The sequence below is a fragment of the Myxine glutinosa genome, chromosome 9 (genome assembly GCF_964187855.1).
Source record: "Myxine glutinosa chromosome 9, kmMyxGlut1.1, whole genome shotgun sequence".
Classification (NCBI taxonomy): domain Eukaryota; kingdom Metazoa; phylum Chordata; class Myxini; order Myxiniformes; family Myxinidae; genus Myxine; species Myxine glutinosa.
Window position 1 is genome coordinate 134,778,690 of NC_136269.1, and position 19,929 is coordinate 134,798,618.

At 46.7% G+C, this 19,929-nt stretch overlaps 1 protein-coding gene across 1 annotated transcript in view; it reads left to right on the plus strand.

Moving 5' to 3' along the window:
• Window positions 1–19,929, plus strand: part of LOC137434893 (cadherin-7-like) — a 209,613-nt gene that overhangs the window by 138,281 nt on the left and 51,403 nt on the right. Inside the window, exon 5 of the mRNA XM_068128091.2 lies at window positions 19,318–19,437. Coding sequence (XP_067984192.2) covers window positions 19,318–19,437 — 120 coding nt within the window. The remainder of the gene's footprint in view (window positions 1–19,317; window positions 19,438–19,929) is intronic.

Genomic DNA, 19,929 nt, shown 5'->3' on the forward strand with positions numbered 1-19,929 from the left:
TCCCCTTAGGCACGTCCCGGGCCTATTACTTTTACCTTAGTGTGGCACGTAGGTGTAGTTCCCTCTACTTTTAACCTGACCCTGAGTGCGACAGTTTTAAAACATAATAAATGTGTCCCGCTGCTCCATTGCACCCTGCCTAACAGACTTACGCCCACAGTTAACCGAATTGCGGAATGGTCTTCAAACTATACACTGACGGTGGGAAGCATTATTTACAATGACGCTATTTTTATTTACAAAACTAACCCAGGACCTGTGATTGTTCTTTCTGGGGGGGGAGACAGTCTGCTCTGCATCGACGCACCATGAACGCACCCAAAAACGCACCAATACAAGCCCAAGCACCAATCGGTGCAGTCATCACTGTTCAAGAATGTTCAACAATAAAAAATAACCAAACAACCCCTAATCCTGCAGGTGATCTCTTGCTCTTCGGCTCCCTCTGCTGGTTATTATTATCTCTTCCAGTTGTTGTCATTTTCTTTGCTTTTCTTACTGGCGGCCTATTTGCAATAAAGTGTGCCCCATGTGTCCCTTTTTTATTTGATTTTATTTATGGCCCACAGGGCCGACTCGTGTGGTTCACCTGTGGGGCATCGGTGCCCTGTGGCCAAGGTCCGCCAGCAAGATTTCGGGCCCTCATGGCCGGTTCCAGCAGAGGGGCCATGCCCCAACCCATGGGGTCCATAAGTGGTGCTCGGCCACAGACATGTGGTCCATAATGTGGTGCATCGATGCAGACAGCTGGTTCTGGGAATTTCGGGCGCACAATGGCCGACCCACGCACGCTCCCCTCGGCGCCCAATGGCGCACAGGTCATGTGGGAGACAAAAGAAAGACAATTGAGCGAGGGGTAAGGTCACAAGGGTACACGTCAATAAGGCAATGCAAGGCGAAATGCGTACGGAGGGCGAAGTGAGAAAGCTCGTCCCTACCGTACGTCACCCCCCTGTCACCTACCCTACCCTTGCCCTTACCCCATATGTACAAAAATCTACCCATTTACAAATTCGTCACTACTGTCACGTCTTCCCCATATTTCCCCTATACCAAATTCGTCTCCACAATCCCTCTACTTCAAAATTTGCCATCACCAATTCATCATCAATCCTCATAAGGAGGGAGAGATGGAATTACGCACAATGTCACACCCACGTCATGATGCGTCTCACAATCCAAACATTTGCATCATAAAAAATAATCAAAACATGGCATGGTGTGGAGTACCTGTCACCTCAGGTGAGTGGATGCAGATGGTGCGAGGAGATCCTTCATCCTAACTATTTTCTAAATGACTTTAACACACTTTACACTACCCGGGGTCTTTCCCTGCCAATCCATTGGCCAACTTACACTATGGGTTCTAATAACCAATTCCCATTGCCCAAACTGTGGTGCTTCTCAATTTGGGGTCTCACTCCCCCGATTCATCTCCCGGTGCCCTCGCACAATTTCTGGGCTGCGACGTGTAACTCTCCCAGCAGGTCTACCCACCTGCACACCCCCACCACTGTAGTTGCCACCCGAGCTTACCTAGCTCCTCACCCTAACCTATCTAACTGGGGCAGGCCCCTCCTGGCTCTGTCACCCCACTCGGTGCCCTCTGGCACTGGGCTACCCGGGTCCGTCTTCCGGATCCTCGGGCCCCATCCACAACAACTACTACCGGCTCCCAGAGCCCACCTGCGGCCTCACCTGGCCGACATCCTCACAGTGGTGGAGCGCCCAACCAACTACACACACTAACAGGCTACACGCCCAGCCATTTCCACGACACTAATGCACCCATCCAAATACCATTCTTTCACCTCGCACCACAGATGCCAATATCCAACCACAATTTACCTATACCCTCTACCTAACACTTGCACTACCCGCCCCGGGTATCTGTGATGGGGGTCCACTCTTCCCCCATTCACACCTTCGCACCATCCACTCCACTCCACAATTTCCACCATACTCACTCCACGACCATCCATTCCAATACTCCATACCATTTATTCCATACACCTGTCTTTCATTCACCTGTCGTTGCACACTTGTGCAATCCTACCTGGTGCCACCTGCACCCTCCTCCTCTTCCTGGACCAGTTGGTCAACACAACACACAATCACCACTACTCCCTCATACACTGCTCCACACACCTGTTCAGTTGCACACCTGTGCAATCACACCTGTTCAATCACACCTGTTCAATCACACCTGTTCAATCCTCACACACACGGCATCATCTCAGCTAACTACTCCCCTCTGAAACTTGCGCTTCCCAGTCGTCCCTTTAAACTATTGCGCTCCCACGTCATTATAATCCACACTAATCTACCTGCGTCCCCACTACAGGTATCAGTCACTAACTAAACTTAACGTCACCTAATGTCATCTTCGCTAGATCCCTACAATATAACCTAACCCACCCGGGCTAGTTTTCACTGCCATACACCCCATAAGCTATTGCTCCTTTGCCCCACCTGTGAGGGATGGTGGATTTGCCATCCCACCACATCGGGGGTCTCTCACTATCAATTTTGTTCGTCCAGATTCCAACCAATTCAAAAATTTTCCATTTACTGCCAATTCTACCCACCTTTCGAAATTTCGTATCAATTCACTATCACTATCACCATCACCCGTCTACTTATTACATCCTCTCGGTGCGCCAATTCACGTCTACAGCCCGGCTTCGTACAGCCGAGCAATGAACGCGGATTCTTTTGTGCCGGCGGCTGGATGCGTCCCGCATTCGGGGCAGGGGCGGGGGCTTACCCGGGCCGAGATCCCACGCACCACCTCGGCGTGGAGCCATCCAATGTCCCGATCTCGACCTGCCGGCACGTCTCAATAGAAAGTGGTCGCCATGACGACCCTTCCTATCGGGCGGCCCGCTCCGCCTAGTGGAGCCCGGACGCGGCCGTTCCAAGCGAGGCCCAGCGTGGATCGCGCACGGCGGTCCTTTCGAACCCGCCGTGGCTCGGATCCCCGCTGGTTCTCGCGGCACGCGAAGCTGCCCGACGCGCACCGAGGGCCTGATTCGGCTATAAGTCGTTCTAACCTCTAACCTGGTTAGCGTCGACGCTTCACCTGGATGCTTACACCCCGCAGCCCGTTCCTTGCTCACACATCCAGCCGTCTCCATGCTCCTCGTACCTTTCCTTACACACCTCGGTACACTCATTCCACTCCCAGCCTTGGTCACACACCCGACCACCGAACACTTTGGCACACATTCGTTGGTCGCACACCTCACCAACACACCTCTTCGCGCCCCCTCCTCGGTCACTTCCTCTGTGACAATCACAGGTGTGCTCTCATTCGCACACCCAACCATGTGCCTCACTACCAACTCAAATGTGCCTTCCCACACACGCTCTACCATTCCAGGTGTGCATCCTTCCATTCCAGGTGTACATCCTCGCTCACCTGTCACAACCAACTCACGCTCTACCATTCCACTCTCACTACTCTCACCTCCATTCTTGACCGCGCACTCACCCTTACTCTCGACAGCACACTCTTTCCTCATGCACCCGTCCGTTACACACCTTTCTCGCGCACACCCTCCCGTTACATCCTCTGTAACACTCACCACAGGCGTACACTTCCTCGTTACATCCTCTGTAACACTCACCACAGGTGTACACTCTCTCGTTACTTCCTCCGTAACACTCACCACAGGTGTACACTCTCTCGTTACTTCCTCCGTAACACTCACCACACCGCGCTTCCATGTACCCCCTCGCACACGCGCTTCGACCAACTCACTCTTGACGGCACACTCACTCCTCGGCGTGCACTTTTTCCTCACACACCCCATGGTCGGACATTCTCGCACACCTCTTTTTTCGCACACCAGACCTGTCGCACACTTCACCAACGGCCTTTCACGAACACCCGGATCCAAACCAGTCCCCAAGCCGACTGAATCTCCCCTCACATCATATACATTGCCACTCACCTCCGTGCTTCGTCGTCGCACCTCCTCTGCCACCTGCAAACTTTTTATTTGGTTAGTGTGCACCTCATCATGATTTGAACACAGACCTTGTACATATTCCATTACCTCCTCCTGGATTTCTCTCTTAGTTTCTGTCCGTCCCTTCTTAATTTCACTCACCTCTTCTTCCACTTCCTCTAGTTTTTGTTTAACCTCTTTTATTTCTCGGTGCGTCTCCTCAAGTTCGTCCTCTAGGGCTACCGTGACCGTCTCTATGTGCATCCTCACCTGCCGGTCCTTTGTCTCCATTATCTCTGTCACCTCGTCCACCCTCATTGTCAGTTCCTCCCGTACCATCTGACATTGCCTCTGTGTCGCTATCAAGTCATTTTTAATTTCTTTTTGTGTCGCCTTTAACCCTCCGAGTACTGCAGTGTTCCTTTGAACCTGCTCCACTAACTTCGTTTGTCCCTCTGTCAGCTGTTCCACCTCCTCCGTCAGATCTTCTATGCCCCCTTGTAACCTCGCCGTATTATTTCTCACCTCTTTCTCTATACGCTTTTCACCTCGCTTTACCTCCTCGCGTAGCCCCGAAACCTCCTCACCCACACCTCGTCGTATCTCCTCTTTCATCTCCCCCATCTCTTTTGTAGATGCCACCCTCATCTGTCCCAATTCATCCCTCTGAGCATCCAGTTTACTTTCTAACCCGATTTGCACCTCCTCTATCTGCTCTCCCATTTGTTTGATTTCCCTGGCAGATTGTTCCCCTATTTCCCGCAATTTGTCCTCCATCCTATTTTCTAACCCCATTAACCCATTTTTCACCCCCTCTAACTGATTCTCCTGGGCAGCCATTCTATTTTCCACTCCCGTTAACCCATGTTTTAATCCCTCACCGGTACCCCTCGCTTCGTCCCTCATTACTCCCAATTGCTCACTCTGAGCATCCATCCGGTTCCCCATTACCCCCATTTGGTTTCCCAAGTCATTCCTCAGGTCTTCACTTGTCTGGACCATGAGCGCCTTTATTTGTTCCATAAATAGGCCCCAATCCATCGGCGGCGCTGCTACGGTCACGGGCGCGGCTAAATTTGGCGCCACAATAATCATGTGCGCGAGGCCGCCATTTTGTGCGTCTGATACTCCCTCAACCGCCTCCTCATTGCTCCCCTCCATTTGATCCTGGGTTACTCCTAACCCCTCTTCTAGCTCTCCCACCGGCATCCCGTCGCCTTGCCCAGCCATGGCGCGATTTCAAAATTCGGGTTTTGCTTTAAACAAAACAAATTTCGGCAGCTCGTAATTTTGACCAAATTTTTTTTTTTTTCTTCTCTATTCGTTTTAAAAATTTGGTTCGGGCCTCGAATCCCACTCCTGACACCAATTGTTACAGATCGCGGTTTAGATGTTATGATGACCGAGCGGTGGTGTATGACCGCGACCTAACAGGATCCCTGACTCACCCGATTCACCCAGAACTTTGGCCGTATCGCACCGTAGCTGCTCAATGAGGGGAAAAGACGAAAACGACGCAATGCAAGAGGAAAAAGGAATCAAACGAGAAGACGTACAGACGAGTAATGGGGTTTATTATTTACACACACAAGCAAAAAGGAGCAATCAAGTTTATTTACAACACATAAGACGCAGGTGACACAGTACAAATTTTAGCTTACCTACAGACTTAATTAAATACCCAGGGACAGAACAAACAAAACAAACTCACGTATACAAGAAGGGTGGAAAGGCAGGAGGTGGATGGTTGGAAGGAGAGGGAGGTCCAAGGGGGTCCCGCAGCACCACCGGCGCGTTTAGTAGCCGCCTTTCCTCTTCGGCCCTGCTCCAAACCGCCGTTCAGGCCCCCTTTGGCTGTTGGGTGCTCCTGCTGCTGCGGCCTCCGTCCGCTGCGTTCCCAGGACTTGTCTGGTCCAAACCCTCAACTCTTTCTTGTTTCTCTCACTCCTCACCACCGACTCCGCACCGCAACCAACTGACCACCGACTCCTTACCAACGCAACCGACTCAGACCAACTCAGACCAACTCCTTGCGCATCCCTGACCAACTCAAAGTGCATCTCCGACCAACTCAAAGTGCATCTCCGACCAACTCCAAGTGCATCTCCGACCAACTCCTCGTGACCACTTCCGTTTTGCGCCTTTTATAGCGCCTCCAGCGATTACGCCCCCGGCGTTTTGGACACGCCCATCGGGGTGCTCACCTCGGCCCTGGTTGGTCGCGCGACCCTCGGGCTCCGCCTTGGATGACGACGGGCGGGCACGCCCCTCCTCCCCTCTGACGAGGTGGAGACACGCCTTTCTTCTCCGACTCAAAGCACTTGGTCAATGGCGGTTATTGGAGGGGAGGTGATTGGGAATCGAGGGCTCAGCAGTGACGAGAGGGGATGTAATATGGAAATGGAGGTTTTGGGGATGGGAAGGAAAGGGAATCTATTCTCTTTCACTGGTGCAATGGAGTATTTCAATTAATGGAAGACACAGCCTTACGCTAATACACATAATAAGGGTATAACTGTCAAAAAAAAGATATATCGTGTCCTGCATGTATGTTTTATGGACTAACTACGGGAACGCCCTTTTGACCTTTATACAACCACAAACGGAGGGAGGAGGGGTGATATTTTACAACAACCTTTTACAACAACATTTTACCACAACAATAAAATAAAAAAACATTCTCATATCCACAACAATATGTATATATATAGTATATGTATATATATATATATGTATATATATATATATATATATATATATATATATATATATATATGTATATATATGTATATATATATATGTATGTATATATATGTATATATATATATGTATATATATATATGTATGTATATATATAGTATATGTATATATATATATGTAATTGTATATATATATATATGTATATATATATATGTATATATATATATGTATGTATATATATAGTATATGTATATATATATATGTATATATATATATATATATATATATATATATATATATATATGTATATATATGTATGTATATATATGTATGTATATATATGTATATATATATATGTATATATATATATGTATATATATACACAAAGAATTAAGTTAAGCACCCCCCCCGTTTTTTTACAACCTCGCACATTACAAGTTTGTTGTCGTCAAAACAGTGTAATATACCCATGATATTGCTATATTTTCTGGAGAAGTGATATTATGGTCACATAAAAACATAACAATCATGCCGTTTTCAATATTTTATTCTGAATAATTTAAGGTGAAATTTTTTGGGAATTTTAGGCATATTTTCACCTCAATTTAAGTATGGAGCTATAGGTCCATCACGGACAGTGTGGATGACGTTTATGTTTTCTAACGTACAGTCATTGTTCTGAGAAGACCTCTAGCGATCTTTGCGTCAATAACGTGTGTAGGACCCACGTGATCGGATCACTGACTCAACCCTACGTCTCATAGACCCTGTAAGCCGTCGTATGCGTTGCTGTGGCAGGTTGTTCCATTCCCGATGTAATGCACGTTCCAATTCATCCAGATTGGCTATTGGAGGGACCATCTTCGCAATTTGTCGTCCCAACATGTCCCAAACGTGCTCGAGGGGGTTCAGGTCAGGACTGTACGCAGGCCAGGGGATGGTTGTCACAGCACCTTGCTCCAGCAAGGCTCGGACGCGTCTCGCACGGTGAGGCCTGGCGTTGTCATCCATGAAGATGGGTCTGCTGGCGAGGGTGTGGTCATCGAAGTGCGGGATTACGGTGGTATTCAGGATTTCCTCGGCATATCGCTCTCCGTTGAGGTTACCTCGCACAGTTATCAGGTCCAATTTACAGTCATGGGAGAAGCATCCCCAGACCATAATCGAGCCACCACCAAAGGGTACCGTTGGTTGAATGTTTTTAGGTGCATACGCGGTGTTTTTGTGGCGCCCACACCCGAACACGCCCATCTGTCACGTACAGCAAGAACCGGCTTTCATCCGACCAATGAACTCGCCTCCAAGACCGGATGTTCCATCCACGTCGCGCTAGGCACCATGCCAAACGCTCCCTCTGATGTCGTTCGAGTAGCCTTGGACGCTTGATCACTCGTCTTGACCTTAAACCGGCCGATTTCAGGCGGTTCCTCACGGTACGGTGACATAGCCTTCTGTTGGGCAGCCAGTTGTCCTTCAGGAAATGGCTCGAGGCGAAGGGATATCGTCGCACCAGTCTCAAAAGCGCTCTATCTTGGCGGACTGTTGTCACGCGAGGTCTTCCAGACCTTGGACGGTCCTTCACCGCATCCGTTTCCTGGTGTTTCTGCACCAACCGACTGATCACCGAATGGTGGTAACCAAACGTTCGAGCTACAGCTTTTCTGGACATTCCGGACTCGATCATGCCTATTATCCGCCATCTTTCTCCGTCCGACAACCGTCTACGAGCCACCATTACGAGAAAATGACCATGTAACCCCCACACGAGCTCAGGCGTGACTTGCAATAACCCGTGATGATAGTGCATTTACAGAAAATCACGACCACGTGGATGATAACACGTGCTGCACGAGCGATGGGCGTCACAGATGCGTGCACTCATCTGCATTTCATCAATGGATAATTGCTAATGTCATACCAATCATTATTTGATCTCACATACCTTAGAATATATGCCAATGTATACATATACACAAAGAATATATATTAGGGGGTGCTTAACTTAATTCTTTGTGTAGGGGTGCTTAACTTAATTCTTTGTGTAGGGGTGCTTAACTTAATTCTTTGTGTATATATATATGTATATATATATATGTATATATATATATGTATATATATATATATATATGTATATATATATATGTATATATATATATGTATATATATATATGTATATATATATATATATATATATATATATATATATATATATATGTATATATATATATGTATATATATATATGTATATATATATATGTATATATATATATATGTATATATATATATATGTATATATACTGTATATGTATATATATATATATGTGTATATATATATATGTATACATTGTTACGTTTATGGGGGTATATGAAGGAATCCCATAATAAAGGTAGGACTGTATAATTATAGCATGGACCATGGACGCTTAGACGAAATCTGGATGAACTTAAGTAAGGAAACTGTAGCTTAGGATTGTTTATGCGTCTTCACACGAGGGGTGAAGCAGTGATAATTAGTTAGGGATTAAAGTTAGTTTTCCCCAGTATGTGATTTTCCCATAGCGTTTTACCTTTACAAGGTCGGCCATGAAATCCCCCCATTAAACAACATTTACAACCATCGCTGGCCCTATGAACACCGATCGTCAAGTAAGCCCCACCCAATGGACCTAATAAGGGAAAAGGCCATGCCCCCAGAGTGGTGCGATGGGCATCCAAGAAAGAGCCGGCAGACCATGCCCCTGAATGTCGTGATTAGCTGAGAGGATCATGTAGTGGCTTGGAAAGAGCTTTGTCATTGGTCGGTGTGACATCACCAAGATGCTTCTAGAGAGGAGGAGGAAGAGTCGCTCGCTCTCGCTGGTTTTTGCACGAGCAAGATGGGCGCCATCTTTGCTTGGCCGATTGTGAGCTTGGCTGTGTGTGCGCTTTTGAGGAGAGCTTTTGGAGCGGTTTTGAATATCGGAGTGAGGAGGGCGGCTGTGGTGCTCTTCGGGGAAGCTGGGGGCTGCGTTGTGGTTGCTGGCCAGGAAGTGAGATGAGGACGTCTCGGCTGCCCACTTCACGGCTCGGTGTGCTCGAGTCATCGGCCGGCGCCATATTGGGCGCTCAAGCACGGGAAGTGTTGGATTTGGCCACCACTGCCGACCTCACCAAAGTACTCGTTGGGACAACGAGCTAAGTGCACTATAAAAAGGAACATTTTATTTTATTTTATCTTTCCCCTTTCCGTTTTCACCCCTCAGCCCAAATTGGGCTAAGGGGTATTGTCGTCCGGGCGTCCATCAACTTTTGGTTTCCGTCAATTTCAAGGAGAACGGCTTGTCCGATTAAATCCATTTTTGCAGTGTGTGTTGGGGTTGAGTAGAGGGAAGTTCCTTTCGAAAATGGGCGTGCTGTAATTTTCAATATGGCCGCCACGGCAGCCATCCCGGCGTCCGTCAACTTTTACTTTCCGTCAATTTCGAGCAGAATGGCTTGTCCGATTAAATCCATTTTTGCAGTGTGTGTTGGGGTTGAGTAGAGGAAGGTTCATGGGCACGTTCCGATTTTCAATATGGCCGCCATGGCAGTCATCTTGAAATTGGTTTCCATCAATTTCAAGGAGAACGGCTTGTCCGATTAAATCCATTTTTGCAGTGTGTGTTGGGGTTGCGTAGAGGAAGGTTCCTTTCGAAAATGGGCGCGCTGCGATTTTCAATATGGCCGCCACGGCAGCCATCTTGAAATTGATTTCCTTCAATTTCGAGCAGAATGGCTTGTCCGATTAAATTCATTTTTGCAGTGTGTGTTGGGGTTTGGTAGAGGAAGATTCCTTTCGAAAATGGGCGTGCTGTGATTTTCAATATGGCCGCCACGGTAGCCATCTTGAAATTGGTTTCCATCAATTTCGAGCAGAATGGCTTGTCTGATTAAATCCATGTTTTCAGTGTGTGTTGGGGTTGAGTCGAGGAAGGTGCCTTTCACCATGCATGGGCTGAGGGGTTATGCCCGCTTTGCGGTGCTATTTTTGAGTCTGCATGTGGAGGTACCTCAGTTAGAATTTTAGTTTACCTCACCTTTCATTTTTATTCTTTGATTCAATTTTATTAATTGATTCTTTACCATTGAGTGATCGGGCTGAAAACAATATATAGCATGATATTTCAAAAAATTAAGGACGGATTATGACAAATCCTGGTCGATGAGTTGGTTCGATAACAACAACAAGCCAATTTTATTTTGGATCCGGTCAGCAGATCCGTCCTATCAGTGGGATACAAACCAAGAACTGTTCAGCCTGGCTGAGGTATGCGCTCTACCGAGTGCCGTTCTAGTTGGCTTGTGTGCCAAGGCAGTTATAGGATTTAACATGTTTGAAGAATATTTCTTGTGGGAAAATTCTAAATTTATAAGATTAAACTGAAACATTTGATGAAATGAAACTGGTAATGGTTAGCATAAAATCTAAACATAAAGAGGGTATTTTATAATAGAAATATGTCTTCAATTTCAAAGTTATTAAAAAGCAGAAATAGTGGGTTTGGATTATCATAATACCCTGCACCTGCACAGTGATATGGCCTTTTTCTGTAACAGGAGAAGAGCATAAATTTTTTTATTTATAGTGTGCCCAGATAATATTACAGTAACCAATATGTGGCAAAATAATAGAATTATATATACAGTAAATAAGGTTTAAATAAGCAAATAATATTTGAGCCTAAATAATATACCTACGCAACGTGATACAGATATTGATACTTTTGTGATTTGGTCATCCCAACTTAAGAACTCATCAATTATGACACCTAAAAAATTTATTCTTCTTCTTCTTCAATTTTAATTTCTCCATTAAAATCATTGGAGAATAGCCTTGAGCTCTTAAAGTGGATGAAATTCGATTTTTGTGTATATAGAGACATCCTATTGCATTGAAACCAAGTGGACAACTTTGGCAATACACAATTTAAATTGTAAAAAGCTTGTTCAACATTGGAATGTGAATTTTAAAAACATTAGTAGCATCAGCAAAAATAATATACAGTATTGCAAAACAGAGGAAGTATGATATACTGTGTATATATATATATATATATATATATATATATATATATATATATATATATATATATTTATATATATATATTTATATATATATATATATATATATATATATATATATATATACATTTTTTTTTTTTTTTTTCTTAAATAAATGACCAGGATTATAACTAATTAAATGACATATTGACATATGTTGGGAAATTACATGCCCAGACCAGGAATCGAACGCAGGTCCTCTGGTGAACTGTGTCAGATATGGTGAACTGGTACAGTTCACCAGAGGACCTCGGTTGGAATCCTGGTCTGGGCATGTAATTTCCCCACATATGTCAATTAAATATATATTATATGTGAAATTAAAATAGGTCAATGGGAGAACCCTGCGGGACTCCATATTGAATACATTGTAAATTGTAAATCGGAACAAATTGAATCAATACAAGTAAATTATTTTCTTTCTGCCTTTTAACTTTTTAAACCATGTTAATTACAATGCTGCTTACTCCGTAGTGTTGTATAAAGTAAAATTTAGAAAGCAAAAGTAAATGATCCAGGGTATTGAAAACTTTACTTCAATCCACAAAGGCAATATTACATTACATTCCCATGATATTTAATAATTATTTGCATAATTTTGTTGAAGTCGGATTTTACATCACGTGGAATTTCTGCAGGTACCTGAGAATAACTTAATCATGGTAAAAGTGAATTTTTCTTTTTGCAACGTGATAGGGGACATCTTTTTTTATTGTGTAAGCTAATATGGCACAATTGTAATCCCACACCTGACCCTTTCCCTTATATTTTGATACCCGCAATTGGTAATCCCACACCTGACCCTCTCCCCCATATTTTGATACCCGCAATTGTAATCCCACACCTCACCCTCTCCCTTATATTTTGATACTCGCAATTGTAATCCCACACCTCACCCTCTCCCTTATATTTTGATACCCGTGTCCCGCAATTGTAATCCCACACCTCACCCTCTCCCTTATATTTTGATACCCGCAATTGGTAATCCCACACCTGACCCTCTCCCCCATATTTTGATACCCGCAATTGTAATCCCACACCTCACCATCTACCTTATATTTTGATACTCGCAATTGTAATCCCACACCTCACCCTCTCCCTTATATTTTGATACCCGTGTCCCGCAATTGTAATCCCACACCTCACCCTCTCCCTTATATTTTGATACTCGCAATTGTAATCCCACACCTCACCCTCTCCCTTATATTTTGATACCCGCAATTGGTAATCCCACACCACACCCTCTCCCTTATATTTTGATACCCGCAATTGTAATCCCACACCTCACCCTCTCCCTTATATTTTGATACTGTTACATATTTATGTGAATGTATGTGAATTACTATTCAGGTCCTTGCTTATCAATGTGTAGTCGATTAAGGGTTGTTGTGATTAAAGGGTCAGGAGCCCTTCTGGGAAAAAGGAGACCGGAAACGGAAGAAAAAAAGACACGAGGTCCGGGAGAAGCGACGATTCTTCTTCTTCCTCGCCCAGCTCCGAGGAGAGTGGGGATCGAGATTGAGCAGCGTGGAAAAGCTGCGTTCCCAAGCCCGTCTGGCGAGAGGAGTTACCGGGACGTGTAACTACCCTTTTGACACGTCAAGTTGCCGTGGGTCCGTGCACGGACCCAGCGTCCGGCACAGTTCGCCGCACCGTCTACAAGGACGCGTACGGGTCGCACTTTGGGGCCTCGCGCGCGTTGCAAGCGGCGCTTGCTTTGCCCGCTTCGCTTGGCCAGGAGGGGTGTGCTGCAGCCGTGGTTCCCGGTGCGATACGTGCCCGGTGGAAGCACGTCCGCCCGGGGGAAGCACGTCCGCCCGGGGTTCGTTCAACTGCCCGTGTGCGGCGAAGCCGACCATCATCTTGGTCAGGAGGGGCCCAGAGACATTGTGAGGGACAGAGACCAAAGGGGTCGTGAGTACCCAAGGGGTCGGGAGTGGGGAAAGGGGACACACGTATGTAAGATGGCCATCTTAATCATCTCGGGGATTGATTGTTGATTGTGGATTGTTGATGGTTGATTGCTCGGGGAATATATCATTGATTATTCCGGATCCTTGGTGTGGGGTTTTTTCTTGGTTGGAATTCATATTGATTGCGTTACGAAAGCGCATACATAATGAATCTTTCTGGCGGAGTTCCTCTCACGGTCCGGGGGTCACCGAGACCAGGTAGTCACCGGGAGGACCACGTAACAAAATTGGGGGCTCGTCCAAATTACGATTTGCGGATTCGCAATTGGGTCTACGTCCGGGATCTAAAATTGTATAAAATAATAAAATAATATTTTTATTAATTAAAATTTATTAATTAAGTATTAATTGGTAAATTTTTGGGGAAATGGGGGTAAAGTCTTGGGTGAAGGTTAACAGGTGTTAACGATAGTCACCATGGCGTTTGTGGCACAGAACTTTGCGGTAACACCGAGTGAGGCACAGTTCCGAGCGTTACTAAAGTCGGACCTCTTGAAATTGGCCAAACATTTTAACTTGGAGGTCCGAACTAATGTGAGGAAGGCAGAGTTGCAGACCACGGTGATACAATCTATGGTGGGATTAGGAACATGGGACGAGTTAGCCTGGCAGTGGCTACCCGAAGAACCAGAAGACGTTGAGCTCCGGAAACTGGAGTTGCAATTACGGAGCCAGGAACGGATCAAAGAAGAAGAAAGGAAAGCAGAAAAGGAAAGAGCAGAAGAAGAAAGGAAAGCAGAAAAGGAAAGAGCAGAAGAAGAAAGGAAAGCAGAAGAGAGGAGAGAAGAGAAACAAGCAGAGGAAAGGAGAGTGGAACGAGAACTCCAGGAAAGGTTAAAAGAAGAAGAAAGGAAAGCAGAAGAGAGGAGAGAAGGGAAACAAGCAGAGGAAAGGAGAGTGGAACGAGAACTCCAGGAAAGGTTAAAAGAAGAAGAAAGGAAAGCAGAAGAGAGGAGAGAAGAGAAACAAGCAGAGGAAAGGAGAGTGGAACAAGAACTCCAGGAAAGGTTAGCAGAAGAAGAAAGGAAAGCAGAAAAGGAAAGAGCAGAAGAAGAAAGGAGAGTGGAACGAGAACTCCAGGAAAGGTTAGAAAGGATGAAAACAGAGGGAAGGAAAGCAGAAGCAGAGGAGAGGAGAGCTGCAAGGGAACTCGAAGCAGAGGAGAGAAAAGCGGAAAGGGAATTGAAGGAACGTGACATGGCGCTTCAGCAAGAAATTAAATTCAAGGAGCTGGAGTTAATGAGAGAACGGGGAGAGGTACCACCCTTGCTGATGGGGTCGACACCTAGCCAGAACACCTGGGATGTGGGCAGACATGTGAGGCTGGTTCCACCCTTCAGTGAAAAGGAAGTCGCTAAATTTTTTCCGCACTTTGAGAAAGTGGCTCGACAGTTAAACTGGCCGGAGGAGGCCTGGACCATACTAGTACAAAGTGTGCTGGTGGGAAAAGCTCAAGAGATTTATTCGGCGCTACCAATGGACCAATGTGCAGATTATGAGGTATTGAAGAGAGCACATCCTCAAAGCCTATGAGTTGGTTCCGGAAGTTTACCGGCAAAAATTCAGGAATGCCAGGAAGAGGGAGAGTGAGACCCATGTGGAGTTTGCCAGAGTGAAAGAAAACATGTTTGATCGGTGGTGTGAGTCAAAAGGAGTCGGGAAAGACTTCGAAACATTGCGTGACTTGATCCTGGTGGAGGAATTTCAACAGTGTGTCCACGAGGACATCAAAGTGTACCTGCAGGAAAAGAAAGTACCGAAGTTGTGGGACGCAGCCACCATGGCAGATGATTATGCCTTAACACACCGGATAGGGGTCCACGAACCTAACTCCTCGCCTAGATCTCCGCAGGGGAGGTGGGGAACAGCAGGTGCGGAGAACGACAATACATGGCGGCGGCCTCGAGAGGATTATGGGGACAACGCGGATACCCCACCTGTTCGAAATCAGAGGGCTGCGGGCCCAAGACAAACTTATATTTTGGGGGGCCCGAGGCAGACCACGAGTTTTTCCTCCGGGCCTACTTGCGCTTTTTGCAAGAAACCTGGACACTTGATGTCCAGTTGTTACCGCATGAAAAGGGAAGACCCAGAGCAGAGTCCGACTATTACCACTCCGAATGCGATGGCAAGCGTAAGAAATCGCCCACAGAAGAGTTACCGACCATTTATTTATGAGGGGTTGGTCTCACTCAAGGGAGACTTGACTAATCCAAGACCGGTTAGGGTTTTGAGGGACACAGGAGCCCATCAATCCTTAATGCTTGAAGGCATTTTGCCATTGTCAAAGAGTACCGCAACGGGTGATAGTGTTCAGTTACAAGGGATCGGTGGCTGTGTTAGTGCCCCACTTCATGTCATCCATTTGGAATCCGATTTGGTGTCAGGACCGGTCACCATCGGTTTACAAGCCACGCTTCCTGTAGAGGGAGTATCTGTGATTATTGGGAATGATTTGGCCGGGGGGCAAATTTATGGTAACCCGAGGGTTGGTAAAGAGCACAGCAGGGAAAATAACACCCCACCAGCTCGGGATGGCGACAAAAGTTCCAAGTTATTTGTAGGGGGACTGAACTTCAACACAGAGGAAGAAGTTCTGACCTCTGTCTCAACAGATATGGGCCGCTGGTGGAAGTGCGGGTGGTAAAAGACAGGGAAACGCAACGGTCAAGAGGGTTCGGCTTTGTCACGTTTGCAAGCACAAGAGACGCCAGGGAGGCAGAGAAGAATTGGAATGGTAAGGATTTGGAGGGTCGGACCATAACAGTAGGGAAGGCATTTCGTAGGCGTCGAGAGGTCTACAGAAGAGGACAACTTGGCAGTAGCTTTGGGGTTGGCAGCAGCCGATATTACTATGGAGGCTCCCAGAGTTACGGCACCTCCCGAAAAAATGAATGTCAGAGCACTGGCCGAGAAGGAGACCGCCAGTCAGGTAACGGCTGGGACAAGTGGTCCCACCGTAACTGTTAGGAGTCTGGAGAAGTTGAAGCACTATATATACGGGGGAGCCGCCGAGCCGGGGCTCCTACACGGACTAACCGTGAACGCCACGTTCTTAAAGGCGTCCAGGTAGTGAACTTTCCTGCACGGACTAACCGTGAACTCCCCGTTCTTAAAGGCGTCCATGTAATGAACTTTCCTCCCCGGACTAACCATGAACTCCACATTCCTTAAGGCGTCCATGTAGGGAATACTCTGCTGGGCCTCCCGAAAAAGTGCTATAGAGAGGTTTAAATTTGGGGGCTTTGGTCACCACCTCTTAACCGTCAGTCAAGAGAAACTAGAAGTGGTTGACGCTTGGTCCAGAGGGAATTAATCTCGGGGATGGTGTGAAATTTTGTTGCTTTATTTTTAAGTGATGACTGTGCCCGGGGGGAACTGATGAGTTGGGGGGGGGGGGGGTGAGTTATCTGGTTTGTTTATCCAAGTTGGCCGGGAAAGAAAGTTTTCGCTGGGTTCAAACTTTCTTTCTTGAAGGGGGGGAGTGTTACATATTTATGTGAATGTATGTGAATTACTATTCAGGTCCTTGCTTATCAATGTGTAGTCGATTAAGGGTTGTTGTGATTAAAGGGTCAGGAGCCCTTCTGGGAAAAAGGAGACCGGAAACGGAAGAAAAAAAGACGAGGTCCGGGAGAAGCGACGATTCTTCTTCTTCCTCGCCCAGCTCCGAGGAGAGTGGGGATCGAGATTGAGCAGCGTGGAAAAGCTGCGTTCCCAAGCCCGTCTGGCGAGAGGAGTTACCGGGACGTGTAACTACCCTTTTGACACGTCAAGTTGCCGTGAATCCGTGCACGGACCCAGCGTCCGGCACAGTTCGCCGCACCGTCTACAAGGACGCATACGGGTCGCACTTTGGGGCCTCGCGCGCGTTGCAAGCGGCGCTTGCTTTGCCCGCTTCGCTTGGCCAGGAGGGGTGTGCTGCAGCCGTGGTTCCCAGTACGGTACGTGCCCGGTGGAAGCACGTCCGCCCGGGGTTCGTTCAACCGCCCGTGTGCGGCGAAGCCGACCATCATCTTGGTCAGGAGGGGCCCAGAGACATTGTGAGGGACAGAGACCAAAGGGGTCGTGAGTACCCAAGGGGTCGGGAGTGGGGAAAGGGGACACACGTATGTAAGATGGCCATCTTAATCATCTCGGGGATTGATTGTTGATTGTGGATTGTTGATGGTTGATTGCTCGGGGAATATATCATTGATTATTCCGGATCCTTGGTGTGGGGTTTTTTCTTGGTTGGAATTCATATTGATTGCGTTACGAAAGCGCATACATAATAAATCTTTCTGGCAGAGTTCCTCTCACGGTCCGGGGGTCACCGAGACCAGGTAGTCACCGGGAGGACCACGTAACAATACCCGCAATTGTAATCCCACACCTCACCCTCTCCCTTATATTTTGATACTCGCAATTGGTAATCCCACACCTCACCCTCTCCCTTATATTTTGATACCCGCAATTGTAATCCCACACCACACCCTCTCCCTTATATTTTGATACCCGCAATTGGTAATCCCACACCTCACCCTCTCCCCCATATTTTGATACCCGCAATTGTAATCCCACACCTCACCCTCTCCCTTATATTTTGATACCTGCAATTGTAATCCCACACCTCACCCTCTCCCCCATATTTTGATACCCGCAATTGTAATCCCACACCTCACCCTCTCCCTTATATTTTGATACCCGCAATTGTAATCCCACACCTGACCCTCTCCCTTATATTTTGATACCCGCCGTTCACTCCCTTTTCTCTGATAGCCTCCTAAGCCTCTTTCCCTTCACTCATCACACCTCCTTTACATTCCTCCCTCACCTCTTCATTCCCATCACCCATTGCCCCCCTACCCACCCCCAACTTAATTTTCGCAATTTGGCCCTCTTCTCCGCTCCTGTGCATACCTAATAAATACCTGGAAGCAAACGATCAAATATATTGTAGATCACTTCGATGGGAGCCTTGGGCTTACACCTGCACTGTGAGTGAAGATCCAGGAGAATCTGCAATAACAATGTAAACCCATTTTGCCAACACAGAGAACATGCAGGGAAAAGCTTACCGTTTGCTGTATTTCATAAGAGATGACTCATTTGGGTAAGTTTGAAAATCTCCTTCGTGAGTCATAAACAAAACCAAGCGTCCAAATCGGAGGTTTGTCTCTCCATGCCTTGAGCTATAGGATGGGGCTTGGCTTAACGCACCTTAGGTGGCTTACGAGGACTTTGTTTGACACAGGCATGGATTGTAAAATAGGAAATCAATAATGGAATGGTACTTTGTACACAGGATTGTAGGATGAAAGGGGTATTTCGTGGATGATGCGAAATTTACTTTTAAAACGTGACATGAACCCTCATTCCCTGCGCGTTTTGGGGGTCAGCTATGAACGCGTCACGACGGAAGCCAGGTACACAAGAAGGGTCTTCACTGTGGGGACTTAATACGCACAGGTAAATCGGACGTCTGACGTGTGTGCCTGTTGGGATTATAATTTGAACCCAGATTATCCACACTAATTGATGAAATCTAGCTAATCCCATTGAGTATCACGTGATTTAATTGGACAGTATGGATCCTAACTTGATCTCCAACTGCACGTCTTCCAAACTAGGGACGCTGGTGCTGCAGGTGAGCGCAACCGACGCGGATGATGCCTCGTATGGCAACAGTGCCCGTGTGATGTACCGCATCCTGCAGGGTCAGCCATACTTCTCCATCGACCCTCATACAGGTGAGTTCATCGTTTGAAAAACAACCACAAAAATCTGCTTTGAAATCTCCAAACATATTAGATTACTTGTGGCTGCCTGTTTGCAGGATTATCCTTGGGAACTCTCACACATGGCTCACCAAAATCATTCGTATATCCACAGTAAAAAAACTGGTCCACTGGTAAATACACTTGTTGGACACAATCTTTCCATAGCACAAGGTTAAAGGGACATCACGGTGTGGGAGCTATGCTCGCACGATAAAACCGGACAAAATGGACGACGCCAGGAATGAAGTTTCACTGAGCTATTTATTTCTAGCTCAACTCAAAAGCACTGAATCAGCCGATCGAACGGGCGGCAATTTATAAGTAAAGTTCAACACACAAAAGCTACGCCTCTCAGGCGGGGCGTGGTATGCAAATAGGTAAGCCACGCCTCTCAACGCGGCGTGGTATGCAAGTCAAGTGTTCGCCCGGGAAAGGCAAGTCTGACACGTCCGGGCGAGTCCG